A 24,601-nucleotide genomic window follows, 5' to 3' on the forward strand; every position below is an offset into this window, starting at 1 on the left:
GAATAACACAAACGAGCAAGAGGGTTTTTATTTTATTTGAAAAATGATACACAGTTACATCAAATGGTTTTCATGTAAATTAAAAGTTTTGAAAAGCATGAATGGTGTACACTATCTTCTCCCTTATGGTGGCGCTACTTGCTACATCCTACAAAACAAAACTGATGTACAAAGTAATATAGACTACAGGAAGTGCTAAAGTGTGACAGTTACCACTACTGTCAGTATTTTAATGTTTACAAATGCCAGCCAAGTATGTAGTTAATTATTTTGAATCAAGTTGATTTAATGTCTCCTGCTGAACACCTGACATTGTTACGTCCATCTGAGCTGATTGATTATATCTTACATACAGTCTTATGCACTAGCAAGACAGTGACATCTGCTGTTAATGCAAAATATGGTGAACAGTGCTGCATAAACTTCACTCAGTAAGTGAAACAGAACTACGTGACTACCATGCACGATACACACTTAAAGAGGTAACTAAGATACACTTCATTAGATAGAAAATATACCAAATAGTCCGACACTTAACTCCGAGTTATACTTGTCTGCTTGGCCACTGAATGTCACATGTGCACGTTGTGTGATCTTCAGCCTTTTCTGTAAAATAATGTGCTACTGCTGTGATGCTAAATTGTGCTTCAATTCTCATACGATGAAACACAATGAACGTAGATGATGTACAGTCATAATAATGGTAATCCAGAAAAATATTTTGGAGATAATGAGATTGCTTATGTTTCATATTCTTACATAAATGCCTTTATTACTATGGCACGGAAATGTAAGAAAAGGTAAACACAATGGGTTTGTGTGACTTCAACCTGAGGTATCCTTTTATTCTGTGGGGATGTGTTTTGTAGAGAGGGTTTATCAGCCTACTCAGTGGTTCATCATAATCAATCAAAGTGCTACAGAGACATCATGAAGTCTCTGAAATCAGGGGAAGGGAGAGATTATTATGTTTTGAAATCAATGGTGATGATGATGATTGGTGTGCTGGTGGTGATGACGACCGATGCATCAATCAGCCTGCGATCTCAGTGGGTTCTGTCACCAGTTTGGAGCCGTCCCAAACAGTCTTGAACTGCTCAGGTACTGGAAACTCCCTCTGTAGAACGACCAAGAAGATCACTGTTAAACAAGAACTGCACACGTGAAAGATTCAGGAAAATACTGGATGAACACGTATTCAGATCCCAGCAGAGAGAGGCCACACTCTCCTTGTCGCTTATCTCAGACACTCACATATTCGTCATCCTCTTGTGGTACCAGGATGTTCATCTCAGAGCTCTTGGCACTGACAATGTCACAGTTGAGGGAGTCCTTACTCAGGTAGACCTGGCAGCCCTCTGTCTTGTTGATGGAAATGGTGGGAACTTTTCCCAACACCTGTAGAGAGACATCTTGCAATTACTGACGGGTAACATACGTGTAGCATTATTTGCTCTTTAAGATATAAAAAACAACAAACAAAACAGATTCTAATGTTTTAACACAGGACAACAGAAAAACATGGATAACTGCCCTTAAATTTCAAATATTGTCTTTCTTTTGAAGCCAACATATAGCCATTATTCTGTAAATGCTTTCCTCACCTGTAACTGAATTGCCTTCGAGTTGATGATCTCCACAATCCCAACCACGTTCTCAAACACCAGACCCAGCTTCTTACAGTCGTCTGGAGAGAGTCAATACATGCAGAATGAAGAAAATCAAACTCAGAAATGATGAATTTAATAAAAAAAAGCAACCTTTTCAGTCTGCAGCTCACCCAGGATGATGGAGTTAATTTTGCCCTTAATCTGCAGGGTGGAGTTGTTACAGCTGAAGACATACACCACTTGCTTTAGCTCCGTCTCCTCAATCAGCAGGTCGTGTTTCTGCTCAAAGTTCTCCTGCAACAACACAGGAACAGATTCAATCAATAATCTGTGAAATTGGCTGACCCCAGTGGTAAAAAAATACAATATCTTCCTTTGGGAATAAACCCTTAAAGAGAGAGTAACCATTTCACGTACCACCCTCCATTTCTTCCCCTCCAGCTCCAGCAGAGGGGGTCTTTTCTGGACGGCGGCTCTGGGCGAGTTCGCCGCCGCAGGGGACTTTGTTTTGGTTGGTGTTGCTTGCGAGCGCAGATTGGGGTTCTTATGGGTCTTCTGGTTTTCTGATACATGCTTCAGACCTACAGACGGATAAAATATGAGGGGAAATGATTCCTGCACATGATGGGATGTCACAAGGATTTTAGACATGCTGAGGTCATGAGTCTGAAATCCCTCAGCAGGTCTCCACCCACCTGAGACATTTTTCTCTAAATCATATCTCCCTACATTACAGTTAATTCCTTTGGAGAACACTAAACCCCCTTTGTTTTTAATCTAATTTAATTTAATCTAATAAACTTTACTTTTTGCCTAAAAACAGGCTAAAAACGATTTAGTCTAATAAATGTTTGGAATGAGCCTTAAAAATCCAACATGTTTAATTGTAGAATGTAAACTCGTACTTGTGTAATTAAAACCACAAATTCACAGAAATATCATCAAGGACTTGTTGACAAATTATTGTAACCACGTATATATGTCAGCGAAAGTGCATAGCAACAATACACTGAGCTTGAACGTACCATTGTATTTAACAGCAGAAGAAAAAGTTGTGTGCTCTGCTCTTTTGTCATTATTTTCATCAACTTTCAGGCCCTTGAGTTAACCCACCTTTAGTGATCTCCATGCCCTGGTTGAGCTGGGCAAATAGCATGGAGTGCTGGGCCGCTGCACTGCCTGCCTGAGGCTGGGAGTCATCGTCAGGGAAGACCGGAGGTGGCCCCGGGGGAGGAGGGGGAGGTGGGGGACAGGGAGCGCTGGGGACGGTGGGGGGGTCAAAGAGAGGAGGAGCAATGGGGCCCTGGGGGGTGGGAGGGTGAGGGGGTAGGGGTGGAGAGAGTCACATGTTAGATAGCAACACATTTTAACACAGCAGTGCCAGGTGTTTTGTGGATAACAGCTGTAGTAGCACCTCAACTCTCCAGCAGGGGTAGTATTGCACAAGAAATATCTTAAAGCTTGATGGCAATACTTCTTTATATTATTATTATTATATTAAGTTATTGGCAGCACTTGGGATGTACATGTAGTACAAGAACATGTAGAGGAAAGAAACCCTTTTTTTTAGTACAAAGAGATATTTATATGATGGAGAAGCACTTTTATTTCCCTCTTATTTCTCTCTGTCTGTCAGTGGCACAAATTAAGGCTTCTTCCAGCTCTTTATCGAACCTTTATGATGTTTACACTGGGTGAAATATTCAAACTCCATGTATTATATGGCTGCACAAATTCAATTCAACCTGACATATTTTGTCTCTTTGGAAACTTTGAGATCTCCACTAGAATTTTAAATTAATTAAAGTTCTGTGGCTTTGAACAATGTTTGACTGAGCAGTATGAGTTTGTATTTGACTAATCGGGTCCTGAAGTTAATGCTCTGGTTACCTCCAGTCCACCCTGATGTGTCTATAATGAACAGCAGCTTTGGCTTAGCTGATGAACTGTGTACAGTAAGAGTGCTCGGCCATCGACTACTAAAGCGAGGAGAAGCAGACACACACAAACACACTCGCTGTCTGAAGACCATGCACAGCTGCCAGGGACACACACACACACCTATCACAAGGGTTGAACTGTCACTTTACGCGCATCTGAGTACAGCTGAGACTACTTGACCTTTGACACGAGGCACATGTGTCGTGAATATCATTGCTGAACAATGCTGACCTGTTACACTAAACAGCTCAGCGCATACCACTGGATTACAACCAGAGTGTGTGTGTGTGTGTGTGTGTGTGTCTGTGTGTGTGTGTGTGTGTGTGTGTGTGTGTGTGTTTATGCATGGCTGTAAAACTGTCTGACTGCTTCTTTGTGTTCATGCCTACTTGTGTGTTTGTGCGTGTATGGGTGTACACAAACATGCTTGTTTTTAAAGGAGCATTTGGTCAGTTTTTACGAGTAACTTGTATCACTGGGATGAATTTCACTTTAAAGTAACAATCAGAGACATTTTCTTCTGCTTTTGATTAGCGCTGAAACAATTAATTGATCATTCGAAATTTAAAAGTTCTCTGATTCCAGCTTCGCAAATGTGAGAATCTTTTTGCTTTTCTTTGTGTTACGTGACTTTAAACTGAACATCTTTTGGGTTTTGGACTGTTGGTTGGACAAAACAAGCAATTTCAAGGTTGGGATTTATGAATATATTTAATAATTCAATAAGAATAACCTTGATTTTCAGAGGCATTTTGCTCCATTTTTATTCATTTTAGTCATGTTTTTTATGAAATGAGCCTGATCTAAAGCATAGCATTAATATGATTGGTTGTGTGTGTAAAGCCACCTCCATATGTCAGCCTGTGCATGAAAGAGTATAAGTGTGTCACTAAAGCCCTATCTGAGCAGCAGATGACGGCTGCGTTGAGGGGGGAACAGCCCTGCAGTTTAGGTTACGGCGCAGGCTGTGTGTGTGTACACAGACTCTTTGTCGGGGTTCCTCTGTGAAGAAAACCTCCATTCAAGTAAACCCTGAGGACCACCTGTTAGTACCACACACTCCCCGCCTTGTACGCACACACACTTCAGCTCTGTCGTCTGACAGCAGGGACAACAGCTGACACACACACAGGCACCGCAGGCTCTCAAGTTTCGGCATGGAGGAAACACACATGCATACACAGTTGTTGAGCAGTTTTAAGCTAATCTTTTGACTTTGACTCAACATTTTCACGTTTTGGGAAATACACTTACTTAATACGCTTTTACTTTATTCCCGAGATGAGAAGATTGGTAGCGCTCTCATGTCTGGATGGTAAATATGAAGCTACAGCTAGCAGCCAGTTAGCTTAACTTAGCTTAATATAAAGATTGAAAACAGGGGCAAACAGTTAAAATATGCCAACCAGCATTTCAGGAAGCCACTACTCCAGGCCAAGAAATAGTCCGGCACATGATCCCTTGTAAAAACCTCAACTATGCTTCAGTTTTTCTACGGATTAAATGAATTAGATACAACATGTTAATTAGTGAGCTTTACAGGTGCTGGTAACCATATTTGGACAGAGCCATGCTAACTGATTCCACCTGTTTCCAGTCTTTATGCTAGGCTATGCTATGCTAACTGTCACCTGAGAGTGAGAGCGGTATTGATCTACTCATCTAACTCTTGGCAAGAGCCAAATAAAATAAAAGAAATACCCGCATTTCCCAAAACTATTCCTTTAAGAGAGACATTGCACCACAACCTTTCCGAAAAGAGTTTTTCTATGGGTATTAGATGCCAAAACCCAGAGAAGCCCAGTCAGCTTTCTTTCAGTGAATAAGGATGAGAAACCCTTCTAGCTAAAAAGAAAAGGGGTCAAGTGTGTGTTGAAGGATTTGGTTTCGAGCCATCATAATCTCTGGGATCTAGTGAGTGTGAGTGCCCGAGGAGTCCCAGAGCAGACATCCATAAACAGAAATGTGTGTGGGAGTGACAGAGGCTTTTGTGAGCTCTATGGAGAACCACTGGAGAGAAGCTCATTCATTCATTCATGCTCTCTGCAGTGGTTTATGTAACCGACTGCTCCATACCTAAAAATGGAAAAAGTTAATTTGAGCTCTGATATAAAAATATCAAGGCCTGCGAATGGATACTAAATGAAAGCACAGCTAAGATAATAAACAAGTTGTTACAGGAGTCATTTCTTGTTTTGAGGCAAGTGTATTGTTAACTTTTAGAGAAGAAGAGGAGCTGGATGTTCTTATAGGAGGATGGTGTATATATAGTAGTAAGACTATAACATGTGTGTGAGTATGCTGTACTCACAATCTTGCTCCACATCAGTCCTGTAGTGTGGTGCTGTTTGATGAAGGACTGCATATCGGTCCAGATTGACAGGTAGGAACCCACCCAGTCTACATGACGTCTGTCGCTGGGAGAAAAGGGAAGGTTGGTGAGAGGAGAAGGCAAAGATATGATATGCAAACAGAGAGGTGGATGAAGGAAGCAGCAAGGTAGGAAAGAGCAAAGGGAAGAATTGGACGCAGGAGAAGGAAGATGTAAGGATGGATTGTAGCAGAAGATCGGGATCAAGAAAGGAAATTATGCTGAAGCAGCGCACAGACAAACCTTCTTGGACAGAAGTTGTCTATTGTGGTCTTAAAATGCACGTTTCTGGAATATTGCATATTATGCTATTTAGTGAACAAAATACCACAAAATGAAGCAGATATGAAAGGTGACAAAAGCAACTCACGTTTCCTTGTAGTCCTTCAGCACTCTGTTGGTGTAGAAGGTGGCAGCATCATTCATCTCCTTCACATACGGACCCGGCTTCTGACTCTGAGAGAAAACATTAGAAAACATCGCTATGGGGTCCAAACGGCCTCATACAGACCTTTGGGAAAGTATCTGACAAGCAGATTTGTCTTCATTTGAGAGTAAAAAGGAGACATGACATGTCACAGTCACATGCTTGATAAGTCCTGTGGGGTAAAGTGCTGTCCTGACAGCAACTTACACTGACCAGAGGCAGCAACAGAGATCTTAGTACTCAAGTTGAAAAGCTTTGATCTTAATCTGACAGATATTCATCCCTAAACTCAGAAGAGATTTTGTTCATATGGGAAACAGAGACTGATGAGAAAACCGATAGAGGGACAAATACTTAGTGTTGTAGGAGGATGAAAAACATGGTGGGCTGTGTTTACTTATACTTATCTGTCTGTATGCAACATGATTACAGCTTTTATATATTTAATTTGAATTCCAATTAAGGTTTAGACTTCATTTTTCAAAAGTGTTCCACACTAAACGTTTAGACTTTTGATGATTTTACATGGACATTATGAATGTTCAAATACGATCAATGTTTCTGTGTATTTATCAAAGCATTTCTTGCTTGAGGTTTCTCGCAGTAAAGGAATCCCTTCAGCTTATATTATCCTTGAGTGACATTGTGTTATCTGTATATATACATGTGTCTGTGTGCTTTTTATGTTTCTCTATAAGCTGATTCACAACTTCTTACGTGTGTTTTCCTGTATACGTGTGTTCTTCCTTACCACAGCCACCCAGCCTAGAGCGGGGATGCTCTCACTGATGGCCGACAGGTGGTTGAAAAGGCTGCTGCCGCGGTTTCGTTCTCGGAAGCTCTGGATCTCCTGGATGTGATCCGAAATTGGCTTCAGCAGGTCACGAAACTCCATCTGCAGAAGAAGAAGAAGGGAGGAGTTAGGATAGGACAGCAGGAGGATGTGAGGATGCAGGAGCATTATCTGGACACTTTACTTTATTCTGGTCACTGCACTGTTTGTTATTTATCTTATTTTTATTTTTATTCTTATTTTACCTTTTATATTCTACTTATTTGTTATCGAAACAATAGCACCTTCAGACCACGGCAAATTCCTTGTAATGTATGTTACTTGGCAATAAACAGTTTCTGATTCTGATTCTGATTCTGAAAAGAAAGAAATGTCCTGTGTGTGAGAGGAGAATGCATGAAGATGAAAGAGCTACGGAGGGTGGTGGGAGATTAGAGTAGGGGTCTTGTAAACAACATATTACATTTAAATCAAACCACAAAAGCCCTGATAGCTAGACAACCACAGTCTTTAGCAAGACATGACTTTACATGCAGAATTCTCTCAAACATGCTTCAGATACTTTGGATTTTACAACCCCAGCGTTGTTTCCATAGCTAGCCTGCTCTCTGTGCCAGTCAGTAATTCCTAAACTAGACTACGGGACAGTAACTAATTTTATTAGCCAGAGCCTTTTTCCACTGGATCTTCCAGATCTCAGCTCCAGTATCGCTCGTCTCCCAGCTCTCAGCTCCCCTCCCTACAAACATTCCTCGGTTCATGGGGAGATCCCTCTGGCCTTGTAAGGCATACCGCTCCTCCAGTGTTTACAGTTTACCTATCATGCGCCTGCACACACACAGATTCAGGAACACAATGTTTCATTGCTGAATCGGCTGCTGCAGCTTTCTTCTTCTGATCTGCAGTGAACTGGCTGCTGTGTTTTTTACACTTACTGTTAATGAGCTGTGACAAACTTGTTTCTTTATTCACACGCAGAGTTGCACACTGCTCTGTTACTGAAGTAGCCGATTGATTATATGCATTAAGATAAGCCAGTTCATGTTAATGACATATACCTGATGTATCGTAAAGTATCACTAGCTTTGTAGTCTATAGTTTATTCCACAGTCCACAGTTCATTTGAGTGTGTATGTGAGTGTACATCAACATATCTGTTTTAGTTTTAGTGTATTTCTTGTGTAATATATGATATATACTGTATATGTATGTATAGATGTAGCTGTGAGGTGATGCTGGACTTGAGGATTCATGTATGTCCGCTTCTGCAATTTTATGCTTGCGTGCAAAGGAGTAATAAAAACAGAAGTAAGCTTTCTCCCTTTTTCCCAAACAAATTCTTCCCCCAATCAGATGCACATGATCTCCATAAGCTGAGATAGACGCTCCTTTCTCTGCTCCTCCGGCTCCTCGCTAAACCCGGCTAATATCTGTGTGCGAGCAGCTTTGAAGCGAAATCTCTCCCCTGTCCAAAACATATACCGTAGGGATGTACCGTGTGTGCTGAGTAGGAATGTACAGTTGATTTGAGGTAACCAAATCACGAATCACAAAAAACATATGAGGTGATTGTTCGATGAACTTTCTTGCTGTTTATTCAGTTTATTCTTTCAGTTTTCAGTATTTATCTACACACCCAGTTCCACTTCTCCACTATTTCTGCAACCGACAATTATTTTCACTTAATCGATTCTTTGTTGTGTCTATAAAATGTTCACAAATCATGGAAAACGCCCATCATGGATTTCCACAGCTTAAGTAGATGTCTTTAAATGTCTGACCAACAGTCGAAAGCCCTAAAACATTCTGTTACTATCAAATACGACAAAGGAAAATAAAATACCCCACATTTGAGAAGCTGGAATCAGCATGAATGGCATTTGTGCTTGAAAAAAATGACAAAACCAATCAATCGATTATCTAAATAGTTGCAGATTCAGACTAATAAATTAATCAACTGATCGTTTAAACGCACATTCTCCAACAACTGATTGCGATTGTCTGGCCCTTTCTATATTACACAACAACAACAACGTCATCATGGCTCCCAGTGAAAGTATGACTTGTACTCTGTGAGTCAGAGTGTGAACCTCCCCTCATTTAATCATGCTGCACAGCGATGAGAGAGACAGATATATGGGCTGGGACAGAGTGAGAGAAGAAGTAGAAAACTGCAGCCAGGACTCATTCAAAAAGAACAACTTTAGCTGTATTCCCAAGTGCGCTGTAACCTGTAAATGTTCTGGCAAATTTACATGTTGGCATCAAGTCAGAACAGGAGCCAGAGTCCATTTTCCATGTAAGACCCTTCAGCAATTTGCCAACAAAAACAAATACATTCCTCGACACAAATAAATCTACATTGGTGTTATGTATGGTCCATGTGCTGGTTGAGAGTTGACTATCTCAAAGGATTTTAAAAGTTATGTTGCAGGAAAATCAAACCCACAACACAAGCAACAAGCAAATATACTCCTGCAGTTATTGAACTATTCCTTTTAAAATTAATAAAGAGTGCTAACGTGGGCATTTTAGTACTGAACTGAAAAAAACAGTTTGACAGTTTGGAGCATACGCTATTTGCTTTCTTGCAGACAGATGAGAAGATTACCACTCTAATGTCTGTATGCTAAACATGAAGCTGGCTCCAGTTAGCTTAGCGTAAAGACTGGAAGCAGGTGGGAACAGTTGGCCTGACTCTGTCTAAATGTAACAAAAATCTGCCTACCAGCACCTCTAAAGCTTAATTTGTTTAGTTTTTTCTAGCTGGGAACGAAATAGCTAACCTTTGGGCAGACCTAGTTTCATGAAGCAAGTGCCAGCACACAGTTAGCTTAGCACAAAGACTGGAGGCAGCTTCATATTTACCGCACAGACATGAGAGAGGTATTGGTCTTCTCAGCAGACCTCAAAGACTGAACTGAAGCAGCTCCAAACAGTCATTGTGTTATGAAATGTGATTGCTTACTGATGATGATAATCTCTGAACTGAGCTGAACAAAACGATTTAAATCAGCAAAGTGATTCATAATTTCCAGTGCTCCTCAGGCAGATATCAGTCTACCAAAAAAACACTAAATTTCTCCAAATGCAAATGTACATATGACTGCGTGGATTAGACTGTAGACGTGGTGAATACACACAGAAAGAGAATGAGCCGGCAAAAGGATCAAAAACGTCGGCTCACATTATTTGATGGGCAGCGAATGTGCTCAATGTGTTACAATAGCACAGCGAGCCTTGACTTCCTATACAAGCAGTGGATCAAAGGTAGAGAGTGGAGGGCGACAATTAAAACTGTGAAAGTCTACTGTGCGTGTGTGTGTGTGTGTGTGTGTGTGTGTGTGTGTGTGTGTGTGTGTGTGTGTGAATTGGCAGCACCAGCAACACAGACACCAAAACACACAGTCACACACAAGTTAACAGGCCAAGTTGAGGTCACATGAGTGTGCTTTCTTTCGCTCTTTCTCTCTTTGTCTCACACTTTATCAAACTCTCTCTCTCTCTCTCTCTCTCTCACAGACACACACACACACACACACACATACACACACACACACACACACACACACACACAATCTCAAAGAGGCTCAAATATAGAACATGCCCATAAAAAGTCAGAGAGCACAACAGAGCTGAGCTGCAGAGAAAGGCCAGAAGTTTGTAAGCTGTGTGTGTGTGTGTGTATGTGTGTGTCACTTTCAGTTACCAGAGCTGTTTTAAGTCTTTTGGGGCATGTTTCAAGACCTCTCACAAGTTTTCAAGCAAACTACCAGTCAAGCAGGTTTTTCAGACCACAAATCACATCTAAACATTAAACCTGTTCGAGGTGTTTTTTTTCTTTACAGCTAAGACCCAGTCATTTCAATGGGTGGTACTACTAATTAGATATTAATTAATCTGGCACTGTGTATTATTTTTTTTACCGTTCCAGGACTTAACAAGGTAAAATCTTGAAAAAGACTTGAATGTATTTGCTTTTTTAAGTCTTTAAGTCTAAGTTTTTAGCGAGTTATGTCCAACTTAAGTTCTCATTTTGAATCCAAGTCTCAAATGTCAAGTCTACAGCTCTAGTAGATACTGATTTAGTTTAGAAAATGGACAGAAAACAATTGACTGTGACAATAACATACTTGGAAAGACTTTAAAGGGAGTTCACAAAGTTGTTTTTCGTCCCCCTTCTGTTTTTATTTTGGGTTTACCCATTTGGCTGAATTTCATCTCCTCTTATATCTCTCTCCTCTCTGTCACTCTCATGGGTCTGTCCCTCTCACTCTTTCCTTGTTTGCATTTCTGACAATCACTGAACGCTCTTTTCACCGCCTCTCAACCAATGACCTGACAGATAGGGAGTAATCACTTCCTGGTGGGCTCTGCGGACGCTGTAACACACACACACACACACACACACACACACACACACACACACAACACAAACAGAAGGCCAATGGGATGATATCATATCAGCTCTCTCACACTCACACACACACAGCTTTCTCTCCCACCCCCCTTTCTCTATACGTGAACATGTTGGGAATGTGTTGTATTAGCGTTTTTCTTAGTCAAAGAGCAGCGTAATCCCTCTGTGAACGGCCCGGCCTGCTGGGGAACACAGGAGGGGAGGACACAGACCGACACACAGGACTGAGATCCTCTTCATTTCTCTGTGAAACATCTGATGCAATCTGTAACTGAATGTCGTGAGAGTTGCACTGTGCAGCCAATCATAATGATGGTATCAAGTCACATGGTACCATTATTTCCATCACTTTCAGTTGGGTCCTGATAAAAACAAACAAAGAGCAAACTATAAACAACAATAATGGCAGTGGGACAACAAGTGATGCTACCTTAACTGTTAATGACGTGATGATTGGCACACATGATTTCTGATTTCTTGTTTTATTATGCAGTAAACGTTGTTAACAGTAAAGTTGCACAAACAGCATGCAACTAGCAACCAAGTTAGCCTAGTTTTTATGGGGGCAAGTCAACAGGAAATGAGAAGAGAGAGAAATGGAGAATGAGATGCAACAAAGTATATAGTATTATAGTTTTACAGTCTAGCCCAGGACTAAGAGTTAAGGGGAAAGTGTCAAGAATAACTGGCACATTGGCCTGTTTTCTAGAGTAGTAGTTTAAAAATTATTACTGTTCCTAAAGAGTTTAGAACACGTTTGAGGTGTTATTTAGGAAAAAACAGACATTGAAGGTTTAATGTATGCATTTTAGAGATAGTTTGTCTTTAGCCATTCACTCTTGCTAATTTGCTAATTAGCTTTTATCTATTATGAATTATGTAATCAAAGGTCCAAAGTTTCTGAGAGTATACCTGACAGAATAAGTTAGAGTAGTTGTGTGCAGTGGGATACGTGCTGGACACCAAAATCAATACAATTGCAATACAGGGAGTAACACCTTTAATTCTATTAGTGACATTTCGACCCACTCCTTGTATTGCAATATACCTGGCTGCTAATTAAGCAATCAGTCTCTAAACTGAGTGGATCAACAGTGACCACATCGGTATCAGCAGGCTTCAGTGTGTTAGGGTACCTGTGCAGGTTCCTGGTGCGTGGCAGCCATCTTGAGGAAAGCTCTCTGAGTCTGCAGGGCGCTGTTCACCATCTCCGCCTGTCGATCATAAAGAATCCAAGTCAGATAGGTTAGGATTAGCAGCATGTTGCTATATTGTGTATACTGAATATAGACAATGTTACAGTGCCCTGAAAACAAGATTTGCATGATGTTCTTTCAGTCTCTTTTGTTTATGCTTCACTAAGTTCTCTCACGCATATGGAAGTTAAGGCAGTGAATCTGTCTGTCATAGACATAAAAAAGAAAGTATAGTGCACCCCCCCCCTACACACACACACACAGTCTAGGTTAGTCCCAGCCAGCTGTGTCCTGTGTGTGTTTGAGACCTCCAGTTGCGGGCCAAGGGAACCACCAGGGAGGCTTTGTCCATAAAAGGAGCTCTGCAAACTTAAAGAAAGAACCTCTGGCTCTCGCTCACACACTCCCCCTCCTCCTCCCCCTTGTTCAGTGATGGGACACAGAGATAGAGGTCGTCTTCTAAAGGTACAGAGAAAGAAGTGCAAGCACTCTATTTCTTACATTTAGCTGTAATTTCTCTCTGCCTGCCTTTACTCTTCTGTTTCGGGGCACTCATTGTTGTTTTGGACGTAACACAGCTATTATTGTCAACTGGCAAACCACAAAACACATTTGCAGTCCTAGTGGGAGTGCAGGTCATTACCAAATAAGAAAAAGTGCTCCACTAGTGGTTTGATAAATGAATGTAAGGTCAAAGTTCAATCATACTCCCATCCTTGGCTTTGTGGAGGACAGGAAACCTTTTCAGTCACATACAAACACACCTCGCTGTCTATCTACTTTTGGACCACAGACCTCCCATACACACAAACATCACCATCCTTCAGCTTTCCACAGTCGTGCATATCTTAGTGGGATCTAAAGTAGGACAACCCATGTTTGTTTATAAATTCATGTCCAATCTATTAAGGGCTGGCACTAGTTGCTCCATTGGTATCCATCTGTGCTCCATTTAGAGACGAGCTCAGCTCATTATGAAGAGCTTTCACTCGTCCACAATATACCTTCACACCGAAGTACAAAACACTCAGACAAATTTATTTAGTAAGCAAAACTTTTCAAACTGAAGACTTCTCAAAATCAGGGTCAACATCTGGACTGAGAGGAGGGTTTAATGAAGTGAGAGCAACCTTTCCTTTGGATGACGTGTCATTAAAATAAGGTTCATATTTTGAGGTATTAGATTTAAATGGGTGCAATTAGTATTGCATTTCCATTAAGTTAGGGAACTTTTAGGAGACAGATTTGTTTTTTTAATTGATACAGTAGTGCTCCTCATGAAGAGTCGAGTGAACTTGGCGTGTAGTGTAGGCTTTAAAAGATGATTAATAGTTGCTTTTGCCAGCAGTGATCAGACAAACCTGTCCTGTAACGACAGACTATTCGGCAGACAGCAGCTGTGGAGACATCTGTCTGCTGCAGAATGAGCATGAGTGTGTGCGTGGACAGGTGTTTGTCTGAATTATCATCGTCACACAACATTTGTGTGGAGTGGTGAGACTTTATACTCTGAATAGTTGTTTAATTGTATAGCTTCATAAGTGAAGTCAGAGGTTCTTCAACCAAAGTATATCAATTATACTTGCATTTATTTACATTTGTCCAGCAAATAACAAACTATCATGACATTTGTTAAGAAATTGGTTTAAACTACGATTTCCAAGGTCAAAAATGAACCTTCAGGCTCAATAAATGTTGTATTTCCATCTTTACTACAAAGAACATTGTCCTTTACTGCAATTTCTTGGATTGGGAGAATAATCTCAAAATAAAAGAAGATTAAATTATTTTTTCAACCCTGAGTAGTGTCTGCCATCTTCCTCTCAGGCTGCATGTAGTAGGCATGTTGCGTTGAAAGACAAAACCCAGGGCAAAAAATAGCAGGAAAATCACCTGCTGCTGATCTTAAAACTCATGAGTCTATTAACATTTTGATTAACTCCTCTCTTCTCTCATCCAGAGTTTGGCAGCTGAACAGTGAGAGGACACAGTTTAGAGACGTTTTAGTGAATGAATCAAACACCACTTACGTGTTTCTCCACCTCACCTCCTATGGCTCGGCTGTTGTTCAGGTAGTCTGACACTGGACCTTTCAGTATGACGTCAAAGGCCTCGACACACTGAGACAAACCTGGAAACAAAGGGGCAAATCACTGCTCTCATGTTGCGCTTTCACTTGAATGTACCCAGTGCCTGTTTAACTTGACAATATTATATGATTGAATAGAATAAAGCTGTTTTTGCTCTGTCTACCAAACCTCCGAGTTGAGTATTATTGAAGCACAGACTTGCCTCCATCGATGCCGTTGACACAGCCCCCGTTAGCCATGCCGCTGGGCGCCTGCGTGGTGACGGACATCTTCTCCAGGCGAGTCACAGCTCGCTCCAGTCGCTCCATTAAACCTTCCATGGTGACAAACCTAGAAACAAAAACAGGAATGGTTTCAGAGGCTGCACTGTGACATTTCTGATCTTAGGCTGACGATTTGTTTTGTGATACAGTATGTTGTTTCACTTTATTCCAAGAAGAACATTTTTGTGTTCCCCTCTCGACAGGGAGGAGAGAGCGATCAGTACTGGAACCTGAGCAGAGTCACTATTCAACTTTCCCACCCTGCTGCTCCCTGTTCTCAAAAAGCTGGCCCGTGTCATTACACAGTGAAACTAAATGTAGCAAACGCAGAGGGGTTTATATGAACACTGTCTCCGTTTGAGCTGTCTGGCCCTCTGCCACACTCGCAACCTCATGAGCATATCACACAATTGGATTAAGGAGGGACAGAGACTTGAGCCTGTCTGAGAGGAATTTAGTGCAGTGGAAGAAAGAAAGAAAGAAAAGAAAGGAACCTGATGAAATATTAAGTCTCTTCAGATACAAACAATAAAAATACATGTTTTCTGTTTCGGGCCTATGGAGACCCAAAGTGAAGAAAATAAAATAAAATAAATAATCACATAAATATATACAGACAAAATATATAACCACAAAGCCGTGACACAATCCATTAAACTTTTAAAACAGACTTTATTGCAGGTAATTTTTATCTAATTCCAGCAGTTTTTTACTTCAAAATATCTGTCTGGCTTCCTGCTTTGGTTTGATTACACAAACAGTCACATAACTGGCTCTGATGAAAAGTGGCATCATGAAATATGTCATCATTGAGGAAAAAAATGGCGTTCTGAAATATAAACTATAAAATTAAAATTAAAAAAAGGCCTTTTGAAAAAAAGGGTTAGGGAAATTCATAATAATGAGCTGATTTCACCTCGTCACACTCACATTATTTGGCTGTTTTCATTTACATAATGATTTATTTCAAAGTGTTTAATTTATCTATTTAATATTGAACACCATAAATATCCCAGGTAAGGCATTTTGTACAGAAATAGTTTCCTTCATTATTCAATTGTCTGGATCCCAGCTGGTTGAAACCTCAGGCCTACAATCTATATGTTATTATATCAGAGTAACTCTCTCATTTCCTCATGTTACCACAAACAACTCCTTGTCATTTAGAGATGAGACACTCTGTGAATTTATACAACATACATGATCACAGACTCCACCCAAAAGCAGCTGAAATGTGCAGATAGTGTTGGCAAGGTTAGCTTACTGTTGAGAGGTAAACAAATCTCCAGCTGTAATCGAACGCCACTGAAACACATTGGCGATAGCGTCACAGATCATATTGTAACGCCGTCTTTAACACTCACCAGCCATATGCCTCACCATGAGGCAATGCAGGCCTGTTTCCAATATTTATTAGTCAACAGAGTGGAAATTCAACTCCAGCAACCCGCTGCATGTTTACGCAAACTACTGCTAGGTAACATGCACTTCCTAATCTGACACCTGCTGCCTTCATGTCCAACACACAATCCAATGGTGTGAGTTATAATCCGTTTTATTTGCCTCACAAATAATCTATAATAAACACCAGCAGGCTCAGCATTAACGTGGCAGCTATGCAGACTGGATTGTGTTCCCCGTCTGTAATCTTTGTAAATGATGTCTAGTAATTATGTGCTGTGAGCAGCAAACATGTCCTGATGGGCGTCATCGATTCATCTCTCTGGAGAAGCGTCTCAGCAGTGCCAGATGCCTGTCGCAGGACTCAGCTGCTATTTCTGCTCTCTGGGTCACAACAGCTCCGAGGCAAGACCTGAAACCTGGAGGGCTCCATGTAGGCTGGTCATGTGCAACAATCCACATATGAAACAGCGATATCAAATCTGCTCCAGGACATTTGCTTGGATCGAGTGGGATCAGGTTTATTTTTAGTTTTTATTTGCCCTTTTTGGTACCTCTTTAGATTTTGGAGCAATTTAAAGAGGAACTCTTGGTTTCAAGCCTGTTTCACGTCTGACCACACCCAGCATCACTGATAGGTGGGGTTGCAAATGTGCTCTGTTGCACCTGTAACCACACCCAAGAGTGATGTCACAGGGTCCTGGAGTACACCTGTACATCACTGCAGCCAGGTGAGAAATTAAGCAAAAACAAGATTTTCAAAGGGTGTTAAGTTACTCTTTAAAGACGTCACTTTGGGTTCTGAGAAATCACAATGGGTTTTAATTTCCTGATGTTTTATAGACAAAATGATGAATTAATTAACCGAGAAGACATTCAGCAGATTCATCCATAAAGGAAATTATAATTTGTTGCAGTCCTGTGGTTGCAGCTTTAAATGCTATACATTAAATAGAGGACAAAGAATCTATTGCTGTGTTTTCTGGAGTCCAAAACACTTAATCACTGTCTAGCTCAATAATAATGTCAAACTTAGTTTAAAAACCATGAGACAGAAACAGCCAGCGTCTGCACTGTTTGTATTGTCAACGAGCCAAATTCTCCATGGCAATGCAAAGACACGGCCAGTGATGCTCTGTGAGCTTTTCATATACACTTAATACATTCAGCCCACCGCAGAAACTGAATGGGACGCAGCCAGAGTGGGTTCAAACCATCAGCAGCACAAAGACTGTAAAACAAACAGCAAAATGTTGCAGTCAATGGAAATCATCTATCAATAATTTTCAGCAGCTGTATTAAGTAGACATTCACAGACTCTAGCTAACACATTCCTCCCTCTGTTGCTGAAGACAGGTGGGCAGCAATGTCTGCCACATAAAGACCCCAACCGACAGCTGAGAAAGCACACATGCTCCGGCAGTGGAAAGATATTACTGACTTCACCCTGACCTGCGTGTGTCTCCTGAACCCTCCAGCCTGGTATCTGATCTTTGGGGCTATATTGGGCCACAGTCTGCCGTTTGCTGCTATGGGTCCACTGTAAGATATTCTAATGTAGGTCTCAATGTCCTGTGTTGTACTGTAGCCTGTGGAGATCAAAGATAAAGTAAATCTTGTCAATAAATATAGGTGCTACAGCTGTTCATGCGGCCACTAAAACAGGAAGCTGTGATAACATCAGTATGAGCTGTTAGTGAAAGAAAAACTGCTGTGGCAACTGGTTTTGGGTTTTTGTCATCAAAAATAACTAAAATAGATCATTTTGTTGCTGATTTCCATATAAAAGTGAGTCTGCATCATGATTGTTGAGTTTTAGTTATACAATAACTATATCTATACAGACGATCATGGTGAATATACTGTGGTTTATCGTCAGAAAAGAAAAGCTGTGAAATCAATGTAAAATGGGCCTATTGATTAAGATGGAGCTGTTTGAATAAGCAACAGGTATCAATGTGCTTAAAGGCTTATGAGAGGCAGTTCATCGTGTAATCATATAATCAAGAGTTGACGAAACAATGTCACCTCAAAGTCCATTTAGTAGCTGTCCTGGACCTTTCGACCGTATCGCATGATCTTCATCAGCAGCAGATGGGTTCATTTTCATTTTGTTCATTTTTTTCCTGAGCACTTCAGGACTTCCTGTCCGTGTTGGCTTAAACATTGAGTTAAAAAGTAAAAGCTGGGTTTAACTAACTCAACTTTTAAGCCAAGATGGAGGAGATGTGATACAATCGAAAGCCCCAAAAGCTAGCTACTAAATGGACCTTGCGGGGAGATTGTTTTGTCAATGACTATACTATAATCTATAATCTATAGCATTAAAAGGCTGTTTGAAACTCATATTGTCTGATTACAGGTGCTCATCGCGCAGGCACCCACAGGCCACAGATGCTCACCCTTCATAAGAAAACATGACTTGGCTCTGGCACGCTGACAGGACTTTCACCGCCCCTCAAATCTGATGCTTCACGGTCCGCGCCACAATATCACCGTTACCACAAGACGAGACAAGACACAAGAAAAACATCTGGACAAAATCAATACAGTGTTGCGCCACTTCCACAGGAAGCAGGTGAAGAAGACTCTGTTTGGACATTTCTGCAGAGACGCATCTCTGTCGGACACCCCCACTGCAGGAAAATGATCCCCTCCGCCCCCACCCCGACATTTATCTAAACTTGACATCAGTTAGAGGCTCGTCAGTGTAGAAACAACTTACCTCCCTCCTCTGGTCCGCGGTAAATTTCTGTCGGGGATGTTTTGTTGGGATTGTCAATATCCCTGGACGGATTCGTGGCTGTGTGCTGCTGCCGTGCGGTCCCCCCTCCTGCCTCCCTGTCCCGTCACTCAGCTGCGCACAGGACCAAGACTCTTCCGGGATGTCCTAATTAAGCAACACTGTGAACCCGAGAGCCACACAGAGCGCAGACTGAGACCGGGACCGTGACTCAGTGCCGCAGTATCTCCTCTGGGGCGGACGAGCGTTTACCTCGCAGGCAATATGGCAGCCTCAGAGAGCCCTGCTAAAAATAGGCGAGTGATTGACGCTGTGGAAATGTCTGCACGGGTCTCTCCTGAGGGACTGGACCTGTACTTGCAGGGGAGTCATCACCATCTTCTTAGAGTCGATGGGAGTGAACTCGGGCCAAGGTTTGACCCCTAACTTGGAAACCCCCTTTTCTAAAGTCCCCTTAAACATGAGAACTGCTGTAATTTATAAACAGCTGATGTAGGTCCAAAGTGGGTTTTACCTCCTGGATGCTGAGAGCCTTCAATAAGTGAACAGGTACACAATACAAAATGAGGATCGATCAGTCACATTTAAAGAGACACTCCACCTGTTCAAGTGTTGCACTTTCATGAAGTTCTGGGGTTTGAAATAGACAGATTTAAAAGGTTTGGTCAAAATTGGTTCAGCAGAGGCCACGTTACTTTGACTTTAAGTCCCAAGTACAGGCCAAACTCCGAAAACATTGGCTCCATCCTACCCATAATGCAACTTGATTGCATCTATTGTTGCATTCACACAACGTTGTCAGAATGGGAAGATAACCTCCTGAACTATCCTGACTTGGTTCTTGTGTTCATGCATCATTTTCAATTAGTTATACCGCCACTGCCAGCATTGTAGTCACACCAGATAATTAACCAAATTAGCTTTTTTAAATGATTGTTTGGGCATTTTTATGCATAGCTACAGTAGAGAGATGACAGGAAATGAGAGGAGAGAGAAAAGGGGAATGACATGCAACAAAGGTCCCTGGTTCCAGTTCATGGTTACCGCCTTTTGTTGTGTTATGTATTTGTAGTGGTTTATTAACAAGTAAAACCATAAACAAACTATGGCGTCTTTTAAATTAACTTAACGTTAATTACTTGGGCTTTGTTCATGTACAACTGTCAGTAATGGAGCAGCCAGGTAGCCAGCTGTCTGTTGACACTTGTAGTTCTTCTCAACAAGTGGAGATACCATTACTGCCAGAAATCCACGTTAATCTCAGACTCAGAATTACAACTCGGAGGCTGACGTGAAAGTTTCTTTTTCCAACTCGCCTGCTCACAATTATGGTCTGAATGACATGGCCTGAACGTAGCATTAGACCCCACCTCCTGTGATTAAATCCCAAGTCGATTTAACACTGATGATGTCATCTGGGTTATGTTGGGTTATGTTTTAGGACTTGACAAAGCTCCTCGAGAGCTACTGAGGACATTATACAACTGTTTTCACAAGCTGAGTGACACTCCTCATGACAAGTAAACTGGAATGCCCCTTTTATAAGTCATTAATAAAGGGTTTTTAATTAATTAATTCAAGATAGAAAGCACCTCCAGAGCCCCAGACGACGTTATAACCTACAACCGATCTTGGGTTCCCCTTTAAAGTCTCATCAGAAGTCTATCATAGCTCTACATCATCAGTTTGATAAAGTAACAGCTTTATTTTTATGAGATCATGAGGTCAGATGCTATGATCGCTGCTGATTTCACCAACAAGGCCTTGCTGCGTCCAATCTGTGTCATGATCACCCACCTACAGTATGTGGGCCAGTTTCATGTTTCACCAGGGACCAAAAATACTCCCTGGAGGCGAGTAAAAGAAGGCAGTGACACGGCAGCACACTCTTTATTACATGACTTATTGATTAGAGAGCGGATGAATCATTGATAGTCTGATAGACTTCGGTCGTATCCATGTAAACTGTGGGTGTGACTGTAATTTGAGAGTGTTTCAAATAACGTCTCCTCAAGACAGTTTCACAATGAGGAGGAGCAGTGCAGCATCTGGCATGTGTGATGTGTTTGTCAACTTGCAGGCAGAGAAATAAGACACACACACATATATTCAAACTCACAAATACATGCAGACTGTGGAGACCTAGAGCGCTCAGTATGAAATAAACAAATATTAATGAAATGATTACATTAATACATTGCGTAAAATATATAAATGAAACAATAATTTGTACAATAACGTGAGAAACTATTAAAACTCATTATAATTCAATGTTATTTCATCATTCTTATTTTCATAATAAAAAAGATTTGAATTGATGCTGAGTAATAATCCAAGCTCACAACCCAGCCTAGCTCGTTAGCCGGCTAGGTAAGTAGCATTAAAAGCTTTGTTAAGCTAAATAAAGGTAATAGAGGTGTAGTTACTGTCTCTGTGTGCTGTGTTTAGTTGGTTGATTCTGGATTATTCCTGCATTGTTGTTGCTCTAACTAACGGGAGCTAACTGGCTAAGTTTGGCTGCAGTTGTTGAGCTTGCTAGCGTAAGAGGCAGGGGGTACGTGATTGGCTGAAAGGTGAGCAGTCATTGACAACCCCTCTGTCATAAAAAGTGATATTTTATTTTATTCATTATTAAAAGTGAACTAAAACTCTGTTATTATGAAAATAATAATTGTGAAATAACATTTAATAACAATGCGTTGAGTTTTAATCATTCAAATTGCAAATGGTTCTGGTTTTGGTTCATTTTTATATTTGATGCAAACTATTTAAATGTGTCTTTTGTGTTTATTTGTCTTTTGTGTTTACATAGCAGGCACAAAGGAAATATATTAATTATTTTCATGGGTGTTTGTTGAGAGACAATAAGGAGGAAGATCACTCAAATGTATCCATGAAAATATCAAACATGGATGTGTGCAAATATGAGACGTGTCACATTCAAATAACCTGGACATGGAGCCTCAGTTTATGAAAGTCTTCATGAAAATAAATATCACCAAGCTTTTTAAATATAGAACATTTTATTCCAATTTTGAGTAAATGGTGTTGAAATTCTGAAGTAAAGGTTTTAATATCAACAGGACCTTTGCATTTAAATAGTAACACTTTACATGCCTTCATCCAGTGACAATGAAAAGCTTCTTTAAAAAGTTTTTTTTGTCATTTATTGTCATTATTTTTCATATTTCCCTTGTAAGAAATAGTTCAAGTATAAAAATTCCCAACAGTGTAAAATAGCCCATCTGATGAATATGAAGCAAAAAGAAGCACAGCTACTGAAACCTCGACGACGACTATACATTCTAGTGGAGAAGCAGCATTTTTGCTTGTTTTTTGTCAAAAAGTATTATTGTTTTTTCCTCTCATCTAAACACAGAAGAGGCAAGTACAATCTGCATGCAAACAGGCCTGCATTTAAATAAAGTTTCTTCCCTACAAAAGGCATAAAGGCATTAAGCTAATATTTAATGTCATGTTCTAAAGAATCAAAAAGATAAAAAATAAAAGTACAGTGCACATAACAGTATCTTAAATAACTCCTACATCAACATTTTTGGTTGAGTATGTTAATAATAATAATAATAATAATAATAATAATAATATTACTAAAACTAATCAATAACTTATATATGCCTTGAGATGAGTACATAATGATATTATTAATACAGTACCGCCACTAAGTCTCTACTCTCAGAGCGTCAACATAGTCAACCCTCAAAAATAAATATCTTAAATAGTAGATTTCTCTCTTTTTTTCTGTTTTTTTTCTCTCTTAAATAGCAGTAAAAATGTAAGGCACACAGACCAACATAACGTCAAAGAGTCAAACCCCCGTCCTCTCCACCCCACCTGGTGTTCTTGACAGACATGAGGCAGGCCAGTTGTTGGGGTGGCTTTGGTGAACGTGTGTGTGTGTGTGTGTGTGTGTGTGTGTGTGTGTGTGTGTGTGTGTGAATGTGTACCTGACACCAGACTACAGCAGCACAGAGGTGGAAGTGCTGACAGCTGCAGGGCTGAATGACTGTGGGGGGTGGGGGCTCTGCTGTGGGGCTCTGCGTTGGGTGGAGGGGTGTGAAGTTGGTTCCCAAATGGGCCCGGCCGGGGATTAAAATGTGACAGCTCAACAAACGAGCACAAGTGATGCGTTCTTTCCAGAGTGATCTGTCTGTGTGGCGCTGGAGCGGCTCTGTCCACCCCCTCCAGCAGCTGCTCTCTCCCTCTTCTCTTTCTCTTTCTCTTTTTCTTTCTCTCCATCCCGGAGCCACAGAGAAACACAACTGTGCTGCCTTTGTCTTTGACTGCTATGTGTGCAACTCTGGATGCGTGTGTCGGTGTACGTGTGAGTGAAACATGTGGAAAAGCGACTGATTTCGTGTTTCTCATTGTCTGAAGCCATTTTTGACCTCTCTTCCTTTTGTCAGTGCGTTTGTTTTGTTTGCCAAGTCCCCCTTTAGTCCAAGAATCAAGTCAGAGTTGATGACATTTTCAGTTTTTTTGTTTCTTTTCTTTGTTGTTTTGTCTCCTGGTGATTTGTTTGCTTTGCATAGGTCAAGAGGTCGAGACACAGAGTAAAAAAAGGGACATTCAGCATCAGGAAGATAAAAAGGTAGTTCTTCAAATATGTGTGACACAACAAGTTGCGGCTCCTCGACTTCCTGACAGAGGTCACGTAATAATAGCTAACACGTTGGAAACGGTTCCATTTCCCTGATTATCAGAAAATATTAACTCCAAAAAATGCACTTGAAAAGACAAAAAGAACAAGAAGAGCCCCCAATGTGTAACAATAACAATAATAAATATAAATGTTATGAGGGCATCAAATAACCGAAAACACTTGTGGAAAACCACAAGTGAAAAAAAAGAGACCAGTTTCCTAAACTAACGTTAAAGACAGCAATAGGACTTAAAGGCTTAGTTCAACACCTATACCAACCACAGGGATTAGTTCCTGCATTTCTTCTAGAAATAAGTACTCTACTACAATGATAATAGTAATGATAATAATAATAATAGTAATAACAACAACAATAATAATAGTAAATCACTTTCCATTATTTGTTCTGCGACTTTTTTTCATTTTCTGGTTTTTTGGTTGAAGCACAGCAAGTTGGAAAGTTACTGTAAAAAGTTCCCACCTCACCATCATCATCACTACCACCACCATCATCACCACCATCATCATCATCACCTTTTTAAAGCAACTCTGCCTCTGAGTCGCTGACACGCCCACCCCTAAGGCCACTCCCTCTTCCTTTTCCTTCGCTGCTCCCTCTCATGACCAATCAGCTGTGGCCGTGGGTGGGCCTCCTCACTCTGCATGTCCAGTGGTTGCAGTGGCTG

At 40.8% G+C, this 24,601-nt stretch overlaps 1 protein-coding gene across 4 annotated transcripts; it reads right to left on the minus strand.

Moving 5' to 3' along the window:
* Positions 1-55: 55 nt before the first annotated feature.
* On the minus strand, positions 56-15,168 carry cap2 (cyclase associated actin cytoskeleton regulatory protein 2). Of its 4 annotated transcripts, none has more exons than XM_070921629.1 (12): positions 15,051-15,168; positions 14,789-14,889; positions 12,699-12,776; positions 7,101-7,244; positions 6,293-6,378; positions 5,863-5,968; positions 2,724-2,913; positions 2,028-2,191; positions 1,781-1,904; positions 1,605-1,687; positions 1,255-1,398; positions 56-1,117 (listed from the first exon to the last, which is right to left on the minus strand). In XM_070921629.1, the coding sequence occupies exons 1-12, from the start codon at positions 15,166-15,168 to the stop codon at positions 1,034-1,036; spliced, it is 1,422 nt and encodes a 473-aa protein (XP_070777730.1). In that variant the 3' UTR covers positions 56-1,033. The 4 variants fall into 4 exon arrangements, with proteins under 4 accessions (XP_070777730.1, XP_070777731.1, XP_070777732.1 ...); XM_070921630.1 differs by having other exon boundaries at positions 14,789-14,878; positions 15,043-15,168; XM_070921631.1 differs by lacking the exon at positions 12,699-12,776.
* Between the last annotated feature and the right edge of the window lie 9,433 nt (positions 15,169-24,601).

The sequence above is a fragment of the Enoplosus armatus genome, chromosome 16 (genome assembly GCF_043641665.1).
Source record: "Enoplosus armatus isolate fEnoArm2 chromosome 16, fEnoArm2.hap1, whole genome shotgun sequence".
NCBI lineage: Eukaryota > Metazoa > Chordata > Actinopteri > Centrarchiformes > Enoplosidae > Enoplosus > Enoplosus armatus.

What these genes read in the sequence shown, in the direction of transcription:
- cap2 (XM_070921629.1), bottom strand. Translation starts at nt 15,168, where the DNA reads ATGGAAGGTTTAATGGAGCGACTGGAGCGAGCTGTGACTCGCCTGGAG. An exon ending in GACTGATGTGGAGCAAGATT is followed by an intron (nt 2,914 to 5,862) that starts GTGAGTACAGCA and finishes CCCACCCCCCAG; the next exon opens with GGCCCCATTGCTCCTCCTCT. An exon ending in AATTAACTCCATCATCCTGG is followed by an intron (nt 1,688 to 1,780) that starts GTGAGCTGCAGA and finishes GACTCTCTCCAG; the next exon opens with ACGACTGTAAGAAGCTGGGT.